The sequence below is a fragment of the Rhinopithecus bieti genome, unplaced genomic scaffold, assembly GCF_001698545.2.
Source record: "Rhinopithecus bieti isolate Rb0 unplaced genomic scaffold, ASM169854v2 scaffold_21155, whole genome shotgun sequence".
NCBI lineage: Eukaryota > Metazoa > Chordata > Mammalia > Primates > Cercopithecidae > Rhinopithecus > Rhinopithecus bieti.
The window spans coordinates 750,539-768,530 of record NW_016810615.1 but is presented as its reverse complement, the minus strand read 5'-3'; the positions used below and the strand labels follow the sequence as shown (position 1 = coordinate 768,530).

General features: G+C 33.2%; 1 protein-coding gene across 1 annotated transcript in view; it reads right to left on the bottom strand.

Annotated features, from left to right (window-relative positions):
• The window catches only part of DIAPH3 (diaphanous related formin 3), a 522,774-nt gene that overhangs the window by 324,499 nt on the left and 180,283 nt on the right, over window positions 1-17,992 (bottom strand). Inside the window, 5 exon segments of the mRNA XM_017892515.1 lie at window positions 53-167; window positions 973-1,278; window positions 4,496-4,599; window positions 11,025-11,096; window positions 14,416-14,534. Coding sequence (XP_017748004.1) covers window positions 53-167; window positions 973-1,278; window positions 4,496-4,599; window positions 11,025-11,096; window positions 14,416-14,534 — 716 coding nt within the window.

Sequence of the window (17,992 nt, the reverse complement as noted above, 5' to 3'; positions counted from 1 at the left end):
ATAATTTATAATCAATAAATTATAATAAATTAATAAATAATCAAAAACTTACCTTTTTGTTGGCAACAAAATGTATTCTCAAGTTTACAAAGCAAATCCACATTTTCATACTTATTTTCATTTACTTTTATCCAGAAACAGTTTTCAGTCATTTCATGAGGTCTGATCTACAATCAGAGAAAAGACTGATTCATAAATAGGTGAGTGTTGACCCGTCCGAGGCCAAGCATAGACTATCATAGCTGCCAGCAGAAATTTATAAAGTCGTATCTGTAAGATTTTTCCCCAAAGTGTGTTCAACGAGATACAAGTTCTGCAGAATGTTAAGGTCTTATTAGGAAGAAAACGCTTCCATGATCCAATAGTTGAGGATTTGAAATATGATTTAATTAGCTTCTTCTCAATTGCATTTCTCATAGTCTTTAACAATCCTCACCTGCACTATATACATCTTGAAGGGCAGGATACATTATACAGCATTTTCCATGTTTCTGTTACCATAAAACCATTTTTCTGCAGGAATCTGAATTCTTAAGATCTGACTAGACGTTAGCTTCTGACAACTAGTTAACACTTTCCCAACATCTATCAATAGAGAAAATTTCCTAGGAACACCATCATTTTTTTTTGAGAAATGCTTCATAAACATAGGATTCACTGCAATAATACTTAATTATCAACTTAATTACCAATCACATTCCACTGGAACAACATCAACTCTCACCATATTTATAAATCAGAAAGTCTTGGTCAATATCAAAGGGCTTTATCCTAATACTTTAAGGAAGAAAAAAAATAAATAAATAAACGCTATTTTATTGTCACTAATCACTTTGATTAGTGACACTAGAAATTACATATATATAAATTAAATTACGTATAAATTAAATTCCATTAGAAATTATGTATATGCAAATCCAAAATTAGATTTAGATCTAGGTAAAAGTATTTTCCTCTATTAATTTGTTTTACCTTTAACCAATTCAATCTTCTCATGCTAATTTCAGGTTTAAATTCTTTCTTTGGTTTCAACCCAAATGGCAGGGTTGGTAGAGGAGAACTTTGTCCTCCAAGGAATCCCAGGGGAGGTGGTGGAGGCACAGTACCACCGAATGGCATCCGCATTCCTGGAAGTGGAGGAGGTGGTGGGGGAGGGGGTGGAGGCGGCACCCCTCCACTAGAAGGCAATGGAGGCGGAGGAGGAAGTGCTGAGTGGCCGGTTCCACCTTCTTTAGAGGGAGGCAAAGGAATATTACAATCAGCTGGTAAGGCACCAAACTGGAGAAAAAAAACAATGAGACATAACTAAGAACATGTCTAAAAAACTTGTAAATATACACTTTGCTCAAAAATAAGGTATTCATTTAAACCAAAATAATTACATATCAGTAATTTCATATGGTTTAACCAAAATTCAAAATTCCAACAATTTTTCTTCTAATTTAAGATTGCAGGGTTTTTTTTCCTCATAAAAACATAATTGCCAGAAGTATAATTCCCTGTTTTGAGGCAGTTATGACCATCTAGGTAGAAATGTCCAGGAGGGAAATGGGTATGTGGATCTAGAAGATTTGAAAATCAGTGGTCTCTGGAGAACAGTTGAAGTCAGGGAAGCAGAGAAGTTCACTCACAGTATGGAGAGAATATGTAGCATGATAAAGGGTCTATGCACAGAGTTCTATGGAACGCAACCATTTAAGTGATAAGTAAAAAATAAGATTTCAAAAAAAGGATTTAAATGATATTGCCACATCATGCCTTTGCTCAGATCTTCTCAATGGTATCCTAATGCATTTGAGAAAACAACAACAACAACAACAAATTAAAATTCTTCATAGGGTCTATATAAGTATGTCATGATCTGGTCCTTGCCATCTGGTCTTGCAGGTGACTTTCTTCTAATTCCATGTATGTGCCAACCTCATGCTAATTTCAGGGCCCTTGTACATGCTGCTCCCTCTCTGCCTGGAACATTCTCTTCACCTGACCATCTCCTATTAGCCTCTTCAGTCTGAGCTACCAGGTCCCTTCCTTGGGAAAGCCTTATCTGACCACTCATTATACACTCATAGCACCTTGTACTTTTCAATAGCTCTTATCAAAAGTGTTAATTTATTTAAGGAATCATTAGCATTTATCTCTTTGACAGATTATAAGCTTGATGAGGTGACTATCTTGTATTATTTACTGCTCTTTCCCCAGCACCTAAAGCAGTAACTGGTACATGATAGCTATGGAAGAAATGCATAGGATAAATGCATGAAAGACAAGAAGAGAAAAAGCCAAGCACAGGGTCAAAAACCATGAATGAAGAGAGTACCACCTAAAAGGCTGCTTTGCAGAATCAAACGCCACAGAGAAGCAAGGTAAAATCAGGGGTGAAAAAGAACCGCCTGTGTCCACTGGTCACTTTTGTCCTCATGTTTCCATGGCATAATAAGAATTTAACAGATGCATTTCGATGGCAACAAAGAAGATATTCTGGGTTAATAAATAACTTTTGTAATATGATTAGCTTCTTGAAATTACAAACTTCAATTCTAACTGCCTTTCACATGGTGGGCATTTAATAAATGTTACATAATTTTAAATTTTCATGGCACAATTATGAAAAATAGACCATGTATAAAAGCTTGAAATCAATGACGTCTGAAATCATGACAAAGAAAACAGTGTTATAAAAGAAGTTGAGGCCACAAATCAAAAGCATGCCTTATCAAAACCAGTAAGTATAAAGAAAAACCAGTTCAGTGGTAATCTGGGTTGCTGTGTTCAAAGATGGTACCACCCTTTGAATGTATTTGATAATTAACTATCAGTGTCTTAAAGATATGGCTGAATTTCTGCTCTAGAATAGTTCATTTGATAAAGTGTGAAGACTGACTTGAAGATACGGTTTGGGAGGCCAGACACTGTGACTATCGGCTCATCACTATGTCTCTCCAGCACCTAAAGTACCTGGTTGTGAAGAGACTACAGGAGCAAAGGAATTAAATCATAGATAACAGAACATATTTTACTCATACTCTTCATAGTCAGCATAGCTTTGAACAAAAAGAAGGATCTTAAGATAAATGTCCTCATTTCATAAGAAATAAACCAGCATCCAAAGAAAGAATTTGCCAGTTGTTCCAACATGAACATATGGTGGCCAATATTAAGTATCTAATTCTAGCTTTTCTTCTCATAGCCATAAACATGGGTCATCACTGCATACAATTGTCATCACTGAATACAATTTGAAACAATTTAGGAGATTCCTTGATTTAATCTCACTTTCAAAACATATACTTATTCCCATTTCATATAAAAGCACTATGCAGCAATAACTTATCCAAAAATGGTGGATACATTTTTTATAAACTGGAATTTTCTGGAGAAGATTTACAAATAAACCTTCAACTGAATATAATTAAAAAGAAAAGAAAGTTCTTAAATTTACATTAGCCCAAACCAAGAAAAACTTGTCATATATATTTCAGCCATTGTCTATAACTCAGTCTGAAGTACAGACACAATCAAATGTTTCTTTCAATATGAGAGACAAGGAGCCATATGGGAAAGATTTTTTTAAAAATTCAATAAAATGTGATACTTCCCTCTTGCAGGACTAACGAATGAAGATGAATGAGAATAATTTTCTTGTAGATAGGAGATTTTAATTTTTTTTCTCAAATTGAATACTAACAGATAGCTATCTCTTAAGGTATCTCCAGACAGCCTCAGTAACAAAACTATCCACTAAGCATTTAAAAGAAAACAAAATTGCCAATAAGAGAGGATACAGTATACCTAAGACTATTTCAACATAACCATAAATTAAGATGAAAGCAAAATAGCAAAACTATACTTATTGCTCATCATCCTGTACGTAAATCTACATGAAGAAATTTAGCTATGAATATTCTACCTCCTTACTTACATCAACATACAGCATGCAGATGACGTATTTCTTGCTATCTAAATGTTTTATGTGTAGAGGGTGCATGGGAGCTATCTGCTTCATAATCCAGATTTACTCTCTTTTTGTCATGTTTTAAATCTGTTTACTTTGGAAATTGAAAAATTATCAGAAAATGTTCTCATTCAGCTAGAGGTTATCTTTTACTGCAAGGGACCACTACGCTGAAGGTTTTGAAAAATAAATAGCTTGAGCAATAATTTCCTGTAGTGGGATAAAGATCAGTGATGAATAACAAATCTGAGAGTAAAAGATTTTCTTACTCTTTATGCTTAATTACTTAGGAAACATGTGACATTAGGAACAAAATCCAAACAAAACATAAGAAAGCAGAATAATTAGTAAAAGCTTAGATATATATACATATAGAAAAAAACGACCAAAAAAAGCAAAACAGAAGTACATATAAATAATGCTATAAAAATATACAAGCAAAATTAAAGTTTAAACATTTTGACGCTATGAAGATATAACATAACCTTTGCTCCCTCACTGTGTTTTTAATACCCAAATTCACTCGGAGTGGAATTTTACCTGAGATTTAAAAACTTGTAGCTCTGCTTGAAGCTCATTAATCTCTGCCTCTTTTTTCTGCAATTCAGCCTGAGTTTCTTGGTGGTCAGTAAACTCTTTTCAAACTGAAACAAATTAAAATAATAACAAAACAGAAAGATGAAAATGAAAAGCACTATTCTTCTTACAGAAATATGACTCGAATGATCTGCCAGTAGAACACAAATTCCTGAATTGGTTTTATGAAAGGAGTGGTAGAGTTTTGAAAAGTCACTGAGAGTCTTTCTCCAGGCCCCTCCAGGTTCCAGCCAAAATCATTCATTCACAAGGGGGCAGAAAAAAGCCACAGACAAAAGCTGTGACCTCTCTGCAGAGCAAACTGGCCACAGTTATCTGTAACCTTGGCATTTTCTTCAAAGTCTCTCAATATTATTGTGACTTTGTGTAAAATAATAGAGAGCAAAGCATTGTACGAATTCCTTGCACCCCCCACTTGCAAAAACTTATTCTTGAAACTTATCTGAAGTATATCAACATGATTTAGGGGATTCCATTTTAATATTTTTTATTACTAAAGAACTCCATTCTATTCAGTTTCTAACTTTTTTTCCTATAACAACATAATATCTCCAAATATCTTTGGGAAAGTAACGATAAATTAATTTTTCAAAATCCCTAGTGAAATACCTTCTGGAAAAAAAAGCAAACAATAAAATTTGGTGAATCCAGTGAGTTTTCTATAAGAATTTATATATCCACTCATCACCAGTTCTCATCTTGCATTCAAATAGATTCAACTTTGTCATTATTATGTCTAAAATCTCCTTTTGTCTCACAATCAAACATGAGCATTTGACTTTCTTTAAAAAAAAAAATGAAAAAAAAAATTCATCAAAGAAATGCAACTATCTCACAAATATGGCCTCTACATTTTAAATATACTCAAACCTCAATTAGGAAAATAACAATGTAGAACTCCACCATTTACAAAGGGCTTTTATTTTTACTTAGTTTATAAAGGGAATCTTATTTTGTCCTTAATAACACAGAGGCGGTTGCTAGTCCTTCATAGCTAGTAAAAGATGTGAGATTAAAAAGCCAGATTTCCTGCCTTCAGAGTCTGAGTTCAAATGAAACTATGCCACCTCCCTGCAATTAACGTTTAGAAATGCTTTACAGTTTTACTTAACAGATGAATTTTTGGAGCAGTTTTTAGGTTCACGGCAAAATTGAACAGAAAATAGAGATTTTCCACATACTCCCTAACACTACACATGCATTATCTCCCCCCATACTTTACAGTTTTAAAGTACAAAATAAGCATTCTTAGATTTCATTACAAAACTCTGTGAAATAAGAAATATTGCTTTAATTCCCATTTTACAGGGAAGGAAGGTAAATTTCAGACTACTGATCCTCTCAGTCTCAACCCTGTGTTCCTTTATTAAGATAACAAAAACTGATAGGTAAAAACTGTCCAAGTCACCTTCAGTTGACCTAAGCCACAGCAACATTACCATTCCCCACTACTACTACAGCTCCTACAAACCACTCTTACCGTTAAATAATTTAAAAGATTCTAAGCCTAAATCTAATCAAATTACTAATCTACTCAACAAGCCATGCATGAGTCTCAGAGGTCCGCCCACCCTCTCCCGTCACCCAGCACTTCCACCTAAGGACTTGCTAAATCAATTGCCTTCACACCATCCTTGCATAGTTAACCCCTCTGTACTTTCATCCCTCATTTTACTCCTTATAACCCCTCTTACCATAATCTCTCTTTAACTTAAAAGTCAACTTTTTCAAAGAGTATTCTTAAACCATACTCACTTTTCTGACCTGTTGAACCCCATTCATGTCATTATCTGTCACAACTTAGCTATAATTCATTCTAAAAACCTTGACTTACCAAATTCCAATTCCAGAAGTTCAAATTCCCTGGACTTCTCTCAATTTCATCTTAGGTGGTCTCTCTAGGGCCATGCTATTTCAATATCATAGCCACTGACCACAAACGATTATTTAAATGTAAACATAAATTACCAAAATAAATAAAGTTTAAAAATTCAGTTCCTCAGTCACACCAGCCATTTTAAAAAGTACACTATAGGTACATATGGCCGATGACTACCATGTAGAACAATATAGATTATAAAACATTTCCACCATCCCATATTAGACAGGCCAGTTCTATAGCATAAATACCTACAAATAGGCCTTCATATTCAACCTCTTTTCTGTATGTTCCATTATAACACATACTTCTGGTTCTCCTGCTACTCCTTGAGTGTTCCTACCAATTCCTGTTATGTGTTTCTACAAAATCCAACTCACTAATGTTTGCACTCTACAGTACTCTTTCCTCATCCTCCTCCTACTTGTCTCATCTTGTCTCATCTTCCACACCCATGTTTAAATCACCATGCATACACTGATGGCTTACAAATCCCTATCAACATCTCAGCTTCTCATTTGAATTCCAGGCTACAAATCAGTCCATGAATATATTTCCAACCACTTAATGAAAACTTATCAAGACAGACAAAAAAAAAAAAAAAAAAAAAAAAAAACATATTTTCAAAACCAAACATGTTTCCCCTATAAGACTTGTTTTTTGAATGTTGCTATTCTTTATAAAAGGCAGCTCAAATAACATGACTCCTTTGTTCTTAAACTATCAGTGACTTCATTACAATCATTACTATCTAAGAACCCTCTAGGATCTGGCCCTAACCTACCTATTTCTCATTACATGATAAATATTTAACAACACACCCAAGATATGCCCCCTCAGAGTGGTAGGTTCCGGAGACACAGTTAAACAGAATATGATCAGTGTCCTTTTTAGTAAGCACAGTGGCTGTTGGAGAAGTAAAAGCAAACTAACAACCCTAAATCCATTAAAAATACCAGCAATAAAGAGAGAGAGAGAGAGAGAGAGAGAGAGAGAGAGAGAGAGAGAGAGAGAGAGAGAGAGAGAGACTGAAAGCTGGGGAATGATTCCTGGAGGAATGATGCTTGACCTCGAAGTCTGAAAAACTTACTAGCATTTCAGCGTGTGGATGTATACTTTGTAATACTTTGCAATACTTTGTAAGGGGCACAAAAAGAGATATGAGAACAAAGTGAAGGGGATAAAGCCAGGAATGTACACAGAAATAAAATTGCTGAAAGGAATTTTGCAATAAGCCAAAGAGTTAATCCTTTCTTCTTAAAAATCCTGGAGAGTTATTAGGGTGTGTATAATAAGTAAATAACATAATCAAAATTTTACTTTCAAAAACTCAACCAGCAGCAGTGTGAAAGATGGGCTGAAAAAGACATACTAGAGGCATGGAAATTGGCTTGGAGGCTATTGCAGTTATCCAAAAGAGAACTGAAGGCCTTCCTGAATTGAGGTGGAGGAGACGGTAATGACAAAGAAATGAAAAAAGACTACAGAACCCAAAAATGTTAGTATCTGACTGAAGGAAGGAAATGAGAGAGAGGAGTATATCTAAGATGACTACAGGGTTTTGTTGTTTTACAGGCTGGAAAAAAAAGTGTTGTTATTTGGGGAAAATAAATAAGGTTATAAAATGCAGGAGAAAAGATATTTTAGGGAGAAGAAAGATAAATTTGGTTTTGGATATGCTCAGCTTGAGATATGTATAGGAAATTCAAAAGAAATTTAGATACACATCCTTCCTTGGCTATCTCGCATGGTTCTTCATAGTGATACCTCAAGGCTCAGATTAGACATCACTTCCTTGGAGAAGGCTTCCCTGGCCACCCATGACTACGTAAGGGACCTTTCCTCTGGGCTTACATACCACATAGGGTTTGTCTACCACACCAATTGCACACTGTAACAAAAAATCGCCAACATACATATTACTATAATACACCTCAATAACACTCACCAACCTGAAAGCTCATTAAATGTGAGAAACTTTTCTACTTTATTCATCACTTTTCCAGTGTCATACATTTATAATTAAAGTCAAATAAATATTTGCTGAACGAAGTGATGAGCCAACCCCTTCAAATCTTCCTTTATATGTTGAATGACTGTATCAACATAGTCACTCTCCCAGCATCAGAAATCTTTGAGAGGTCATTTTCTCTTTTTGACAACTAAGACAAAGTTCAGTGCTACACAGCAAGAAAAAAAATTACATTCTTCTTATAAGAGTAAGAATGAAAAAGCCTTACTACAATATCAATATGTGTACTATCCTATTTCATAAACCCTAGACTAAAATTCATAAGGAAAAGAATTATTTCAGGACTTAAGATAAAATTATAAAACAACCACAGTCATAATTGGTAAACTCTAAGAATACTTATTAAATTAACTCACTCATACTGAAAGTAACAGTATTACTTATGAAAAAATAAATTTACACATCCTCCCCTATAAAAAGATAGCTGAAATATAAACTTTGCTTTAGAATTTTTGTAATATCTTTAGTCAAATCACTGTAACCTTGAGGACAAAATGAATCTCCCTTAAAAGCACACCTTATAAAAACTGATACGATAGCCTTCTTCTCCAAAAAGAGTTACTAGAGCAATATTACACTTACAAAATTACCCGCAAAAAATGCTGAAAAACACAGTTAAGGTTGAGGCTCTGCTTAATTTCATTCCCTAGGGTGAATGTATTAGTGCATCTGTACAAGAAGGTTGGTAATTCAATATTCTCTATATACTTTCTGACATTTCTGGTCTTCATTTTTCAAATTTATGCACCAAAATAAAGAATGTGTTTAGCAACTATGATAGCTTCCTGCCTAAAGCAAAGTATTTACATGTGTCCTTATAAAGCTATCAGAACAAAGTTTTTGCTGATATATACGAAATGATACGGCAATAGAAATATTTTATGGAGCAAATAGTATTTTCTGAATATACCTAAGACATATAATTTCTGACTAAAAGGAGACAACTAACCTTGAACAAGTTCTTTCTTCTATTCATATTTAAAGCCTACAATTTTTTAAAAAATTTGTTGAGAAACTTTAACTCCATTCATGTTTAACTCCATTCATATATACTATATACCTAAAAATGATAACAAAATCAAATTTATACTATCTGGGATGCATCCAAATCAAGTACTTGAAAGTCTACTACTACTTTCCTATAAAGAATTAAAGTGCTTATCGAGCTCAGAATACAATGTTGGCTGGATGAAAGGTCACCCCACAACATGAACATCTATCCACTGTAACACTATGAGACTAAATTTAAATGATCCATTAATTTGTTTCCCCCACTAAACTAAGTCACTTCAGAGCAACGACAATATCATATTCACAACTGTAATCCTAACCTGCAGCCGAAGGCCTGGGAAATAACAACCTCTCATTTAGCGTTTGGTGAAGTCAGAACCTTAAGGCCCCTGAGGACATTTATAATGTTTTTCTTAAGTTACTCTTAACTTCCGAAAGAGTGCCTATAATTTATGTTTTATCTTCAAAGTTTATAGAAATGTGCAACTGCCTCAAGATATATTTAGTATCTGCCACATCAAAAACGTAAACTCCTTGGCATGATGCCTAACACACAATAAATATTCACTTAGTAAATGTTCGCTGTGGGTTCATCATGGGGGCAATAGTAGTGATAATTACTATCACTCCTTCAATGTGAAAAACCATCTGAACAATTCAAATCAGACTGACTATTTAAAATGCAAAGAACTGAAACAACATATTAAAAGTTGAATAGGTACTTGTTAAGCCAGAGATAAAAGGACAAAACAGTACCTTAAATTTATGCCTACTGTTCCACTATTGGAACGCTGAGCATGTGGGAGTTATTTATATCCTACTACTCAAGGTCATTGCCAATGTCTGATTTTTCAAAACTCAAAAAAATTGCAATGTCAGGCATAAATGGGTTAAAGAAAAGTAAGGAATTGGCTGGATGGTTAGAAATACTACTGGGTTGAAACAAAACTGGTAATATCCAATAGCTATGACCCATGAACATGGCAATTTTATAAAGTTCAACTAATACAATGAAGCAACTTTAATCAAAACTAAAAGCAAGTTAACTTTTAAAATTTTTATATATGATTTCATTCTTAAGGGCCTAAATAATATGATTTCTTGAGAATTACCACAATCTTAAAATTGTGATTACATACATTTTGCTCAATCATCTACTCATTCAAAAGTATCTTTTAGTTCTTACAAAGGGCTGGGAAAAGTTCTTGGTGCAGGGATAGTAAATAAAGCAACAAAATGCTTCAAAGTTTACTCTTAGGGTGAAATAGATAAGTCATTCACATATAAATACTAAACTATGTAGTATGTCAGATGATGATAAATATATTGAAAGAAAACAAATAAGGAAAGAAGAATAGGGAAGGTCAAGGTTGGGAGTGGGAAGTTAAGATTTTTTAGATACAATGGTCTATGAAGTCCTCCTTGGTGGATGGCATCTGTGCACACATCTGAAGCAGATAAAGAAGAAAGAAGGAATAACAAGCAAATTCCCTGAGGCAGAAGCATGCCTGCAGTGGTTCCCCAGAGAGTACTACAAAGTTAGTCAAAACTACTTACTTTCTTATAAAGTTCTGATGCTTTCTCTTCAAACTCTTCTAGTTTTGCTTGATCTACGCAAATGTCTAAAATTGCAATGACAGGAAATTTTTAATGTGATAGTTCTTAAACTCATTATGACTTCAAAAGTTTAGAAAGAAAAAATATCATAGAAAATAATACTGATACTACCAGTAATAAATAAAATGGAAAAAAAAATTATAATGTTGGAATGAAAAAGGCTTTTTCTAAGCATGATACCAGAAAACAGAAAACAAAGGAAAAGCCAAACTCAATTAACAGTTTTAAACTTCTAGCAGGCAAAAGGAGAACATTCAATTGTAAAAACACTCAAGTGTTTCTATCACCAATTGGTACATATTTTAAAGAAAAAAGATGATGTCTAACCAAGCTAAAAAAAAAAAAACAGGCAACAGTAATAAACAGAAAGTTAGAAAAATTGATACTAAAAAAATCACTAAAGCAGATGAATAATGTTTATTATTTCCTAACAATATGAAAATTAACAATATGAATGTGAAGACTAAATGACTGATAATGCCAAGTGTTGGAGTTGACATGAGGAAACCAATAGTGAAAGTTAAGAACTTTGCTGATGAAAAACTAGGCAATATGTACTAAAATTGTAAATATGGATTTTCTTTTAACCTAGCAATTCCATTTCTAAGACTTGTCCATTAGGCCAGAATAATCATTAAAATATTTTCTGATGTTAGCAAAAAAAACCAAAAAAACTGAAAATAACTTAAATGCCCATCAATAACGAACTGCTTAAATAAGTTATGATATATATACATGACAGAACACAATGTAGGAGAAGTAATTCATATGGATTTCCCATAATATATGCTATCCCTTCTTTTTTATTGAATGAAAGTGATACACGAACAAGGTTTATAAAAATATATTACAGAAGAATTTACAATAAAAAATAACTCAACAAAGTTACTGCATCCAAATCTCAATCACACTTCCTAAATGCAACCTCTTACGGCCATTTCTATACCAGATTATTTTGGTGGTTAGTTTCTTAACTCTAAATAAAATGTACATAACTATTATTTATTGATTTATCTATTTAAGACATTATAGATAACTTTCTGGTATAAAAGATTAAAACAGTGTTTGTTCTCTATCTAATCCTAATTTTTGATATTTACTAAATTGGATTGCTCCAGAGCACGAAACATTTAATTTTGATTCCCATTACCTTAACAATAACTTAAAATTCTTGCTATAGTATGTCAAATTATCTGTGCCTTATGCTTTCCAACACCTTTCTCCCCTATTGTCCAACTTTGGTTCTTCTCTCACCTATTCATAGAAATACAATGACATTCTCTTCTGTATTGAAATCTTTTGTATTTACTTATAAGTTTATTCTAAATATTTAAAAATCAGTAAATACAATTAATTTTTTTAAAACTATGTAAGCATGCATCACTTATACAGGCAAATGGTGTTCAAATATTTTATTTCCTTCAAGAGCTCAGTGAAAAAAACCTCTTAGCTGCCATTCCTAAATGACCCAGTGGAATAAATTTTTTCAGATACTATTCAAAATCATTCCACATTTTAGTGTGCTGCATATTTACAGCACCATTTCCTTAATTTCTGTGCCCTCTTCCCACTCCTCCCACCCCAGGAACTTCTAATTGTTTATCTCTTATAGAGAGAAACAAGCATTTTCATTAATATTATCTAGTTCTTCACTAATTACATTTCATTCTTCTCCCTGGACTCAGATAATATATGAAAAGAAACACAACTCTGCACAGATACATAGCTGAAAATGAGAGGTGTATTTTAATAGCTTTTTCAAATCATTGTGGGTAATCTTCTTTGATGTATATCGAAATCTGACAAATGGTGACTTCTTAAACACATATATGTGGAATCACGTATCATATCAATTAACTTTACGCTGTTACCCTAAAATCTCTTGATAAATGTTGCACGTTTAAACATATATGATATGTGGAATCACATATCATATCAATTAACTTGTACTGTTACCCTAAAATCTCTTGATAAATGTTGCACTTTTAATAGATCTTTTGCCTATGTAGAATTTGTAACATCAGGCACTGTTCATATGGAAAAGAATGGTGTGCTGAGTCATGCAAATGTTCCAAATGTTAACATGTCTTTCTACAATATCACAATGAATAATCAACTTAATAACACCAGTGACATCAGGAAATAATTTTAGTATCGAGAACCTATCAGCCTAAAAGCAGCAGATACAAATTTTCCAAAATTCAAATTTCCACTTAAAAACTCAAATTTTCTCATTGGCAGCATATTTATCGGGCATTTTCTTTGAAATTATAGGCTCATTTTATTTCATTTTTAAGAAAGCAAGTGGCCGGGCGCGGTGGCTCAAGCCTGTAATCCCAGCACTTTGGGAGGCCGAGGTGGGTGGATCACGAGGTCAGGAGATCGAGACCATCCTGGCTAACACGGTGAAACCCCATCTCTACTAAAATACAAAAAAATTAGCCAGGCGTGGTGGCAGGCACCTGTAGTCCCAGCTCCTCAGGAGGCTGAGGCAGGAGAATGGCTTGAACCTGGGAGGTGGAGCTTGCAGTGGGCCGAGATCATGCCACTGCACTCCAGCCTGGGCGACAGAGTGAGACTCTGCCTCAAAAAAAAAAAAAAGAAAAGAAAAAAAAAGAAAGAAAGCGAGTGCCTGATGAAAACTTAAATAAAAACTCAAATGTTACAACACTAAGTAATAACGCTTGATTATCTTTAAAAAAAAAAAAAAACTCTCAAGTTACAGAAGCTGTCGTCTGTATAAGTCATTCCAAGTTTAAAAAAAAAAAAGGCTTTGGCGGTGGGGCAGGCAATTCTGCTTGCAACTCAATTACACAAATATTTTCTTATTGAACTCTTTTAATAGATCTTTTGCCTATGGAGAATTTGTAATATCAGGCACTGGTCATATGCAGCAGAAGTACTGTATGTATAAATCCCATTTGTTAACACAGAATATTAAAACAATGTGTAGGCAAGGGTCGATCTTTAATAAAGTTAACATGTTTAGGACCTTATCAAAGGCATTCTTAGGTAAAAAACGGCAGTTTTTTTGTTGTTTTATTGACAGTAAAGATGACAATGACTACTCCCACAGTTTAGTGCCACTGCCTTGATTCATAACAAAGTGTCAGGAGTTTTATTCACCATTGTTCTGCACCACTAGTGCAAAATACCAACCCAATAAAAAAGGCAAATAATGTTTTTGTGCTATTATGAAAACAGTTTTGACAATTAGGGCCCTCAGGAGTCCAGAGACACAACCCGAGAACCAGTACCCTAGAGCTCATTCATAGAATAAGAAACAATAAGATGTTTCCGTTTAAATAATAGAGAAATACTCACCTAAAAACTGGGTTAAATCTAAATCTAGTCTTTTTCGATATGTGAAGTCTGGATCCATTCCATCTCTATGCAATACAATCTGGGATACACACTCATCAATTAATTTGAAGTACTGTTGCCTAAAACCAAAGAAAAGAGTAAATGTACAATCAATCATTAGTGTAACGTTACATCAAAACAAAACTTTTTTGCTAAGATTGATTTCAAGTTCAATGATTTATTAGTAATATAGTTTCAACAGTTGACATAACAGATTTTACATGGAAGTGAGAGTAAATACAATTGGCATCACTTTGCTTTTAATGAATTCAAAACATCATATTTTTATAGTCTTTTAGGAAATATAGTGTCCCTTAATTTTCTTATAAAAGTCAAAACCTTGAATTAAGTAAATTAACTGAAAGTGAAGTGAGAAGTGCTTAAAATTAGTGCTCAGAGGTCATCAACTTTCCACCATACCACACTGAAATAGCTACCATTAACTCACTTCATAATACAATCAAAATAAACAAAATATTTTCTAAAAGTTTTATGGCAGTATATGGTATACTGTTTTCCAAGTGTTTGTGAAATCAAATTTAAAACTCATACTGTAAGTTATATACAATATCAAATTCACATTTCTTACTCAAAGGGAAATGAAAATTCAGTATAATAATATTTGTCCAAAATTGAAGTTTAACTAAAATCTCCAAGTAGATTTTATGTTGTCATTACAGTTAAGTCTAGTCCATCTACTTTGGTAATAAGCAAAACATCCCTTAAGATTTAATAAACGTCAAACAGATAAAAGATTTTATAAGTAAAACCAAACTAAAGTGATAAACAGGTTGGGTACTATTCTAATGAAGCACAGTTCTCCATACCAAATCATCCCCTAGAACTTCTTTCTTTAATGACTTTTAGCATACTTCTCCTCTCTAAATCCTCCTCATCACCTAAGTGTTGGTCCCTCAAGCCAGTTAGGCTTTCCTTTCCATAAACTATGACCCACTGCTCTTGACCTACTTACCTTACACCTAATAAACCATCTATTATGGTGAAGAAAATCTACTACAGCTTAACACTAGCAAAGATGACTAATGATCATTAACTGTTCATAGAGTAAAAATGTTTAAGAAACGGTTCCTGGGCACAAATCAAAAGTGTTATCTATGCCTCTATTTGTTCAAGTTATTTCAAGACATTATCTCCCATCCCCAAATATTTCTGCCATAATAACCACATTTACACGTGGTACATACATTTAAACACATTTATATCTATCACATTTAAAAATCTCGATGATGTATTTCTTTTTTACTCTTAATATTATTCTGTTTTTAAAATGAAAATGTTTTAAATGAACAACACAAGCTATTTCATGTCATTTTTTTAAGAAATCATAATTTTAGTAAGTTTTCCTCAACTCCACAATGTCCAATTATGAGTTCATCTATAATGTAGCTGAAATTTCATGCAAAAACTCTTTGGGGAGGCAATACTAGCAAAGAATAATATACAACATTTCTGGATTCTAAAAATGTAAATCTAGAAACTACTCTCCATGAGCAATATTGGTGAGGTAGTAAACGTGTCTGAGGAATATGCAAATAACTTAATTAAGGGATGAACATTAAGTTGTCATTACTGATAAAATGCTTTTTTTGTTGGAGGAGGTTTAGAAATCTTCATTTTTCTCTGTAGTATTGTTAACAAATGTCAGAAATTATCTCCCATGATCATTTAACTACCATAGTATTTTAGTCATGGTAAGCCTTAATTATTCGATGCAAAACTGAATTTGATCTTCTCCACCCAATTATCTTGCTTTATTTCAGCCCCTCCCTTTTTCCTGGGGAAAAGATGCTGCCTTTGACATATATTCTCCAATCGAATTCCATTTCTGTCAAACTTTCTTTTGTTCCAAAAGTAGAAATGAAAAAAGATTCTAATTTTTCCATCCACCAATTCTTTCAAATGAGAACATTTAACATTCTGCAATGGAACAATCTATTGTTTGTAAAAAAAAAAAAAGAAAAAATATGTATGTTCATATCAAAAGTAGTTTAAAGAGCTCATTAAACAAAAAATGTTACAGGTTATCTAAGACTGCTGAAACAGTAAAATAGAGGTCCTTCCGAGGTAAATGAAACCAAAAAATGAAGGTAAAAAACAAACAAACAAAAAACACTCATAGATGTTTACACCAACAAGAGTAAGTTTTACTGTATTTAAATAAATAAAACTTTAAAAAAATAAATGCACGACAAAAATATATGTGAATTATCACAATTCTGACACAATCTTGGGATAAAAACATAACATATTTTTAAGAAATATTAACAACCACGATAATAAATAGGAGAGTTTGGAAACATGAGGACAAAATTGATGGAGTTGTCTTGAGTATAGCAGTCACAAGAAGAACACTGCCTTTGTGGCAACCATATCTGGAGCCAAGATACCTGGAGTTTAAAGAGCCAAAGAAGGAATTAACATAGATGAGCATCAAATATAGAAGTTCATACCCAAAAGATGGCCAAATATCTAAATTTCTATGCCTTAATGTCATTTTGGTAATGCCACAAGTTAATCTTTCTCCAAGACTCTTGAGTTAACTCAAATGATAGGATCACCTGAACACAACCCAAAACAGTTGTGTTTTTAATCTGTTTTGAAGCTAGATACAATCACACACCCTCTCAGGGCACAGATGAAGGGATCAAAGTCATAAGCATGATAAACCCCTGCAGGACTACAGGCACGTTCAAACCATTGAAAAAAAACAACAGTCTTAAATTCCTGAGTACTCAAACAGGGTCAAATATCCAAAAGACGACAGGGCTGACCACACACAGATCAAAAAATGTATGGAGCTTACTTTAGAGTAAGTAGAAGTTTCAGTTTCATTTTTAAGTAAATTTGGAGTAGTAATATAGTATCATAAACAGCATGATGCAAATGATATTTTAAAATCTAAATTAACAATTCTTGATCTAGCATTTATAAAGTATGTAAATATTTAAACGTTTATTTTTAATAAAATATCAGAAAGAAGCAAATTTTAAAAAATCAGTTACTAAACTCATATTTTAGAATATCAATGGGATTTCTGGCTACAAAGAGTTTGATGTATGTCCTATCCTCATCCTGAAAAACCTAAAGTTTTAACATTTTGGGTCTCCTCCTTGCTTGTTAGGTGCATCAAAAAATCATTGAGTCACACCCTCTGATATTACCCAGAGGACACAGCCTGAATGAAGTTTGTCTAAAAAATTCTTCTACTTGAAATTAAGTAGAAAAGAAAAAACCACCCAAAGTATAAGAGAATGAAATTTCAGCAAACCTAAATTGGTGGCAACAAAATGATTTTATATTCAAAGAGCTCAGCTTCCACTATAAAAGAGTAATAGAAATGGAAAGTAGGTATAGAGAACATTTACTAAGCATACACTATATGCCAAGGGTTTGGCTAGAAATTTTACCCATTTTCCCATATTTCACCTGCCTAACAACCCAGTGAGTTAAGTGCTAACATCCATATTTAGTCACATTATAATGTAGATGAGGTAAAAAAAAAAAAAAAAAAAAAAAA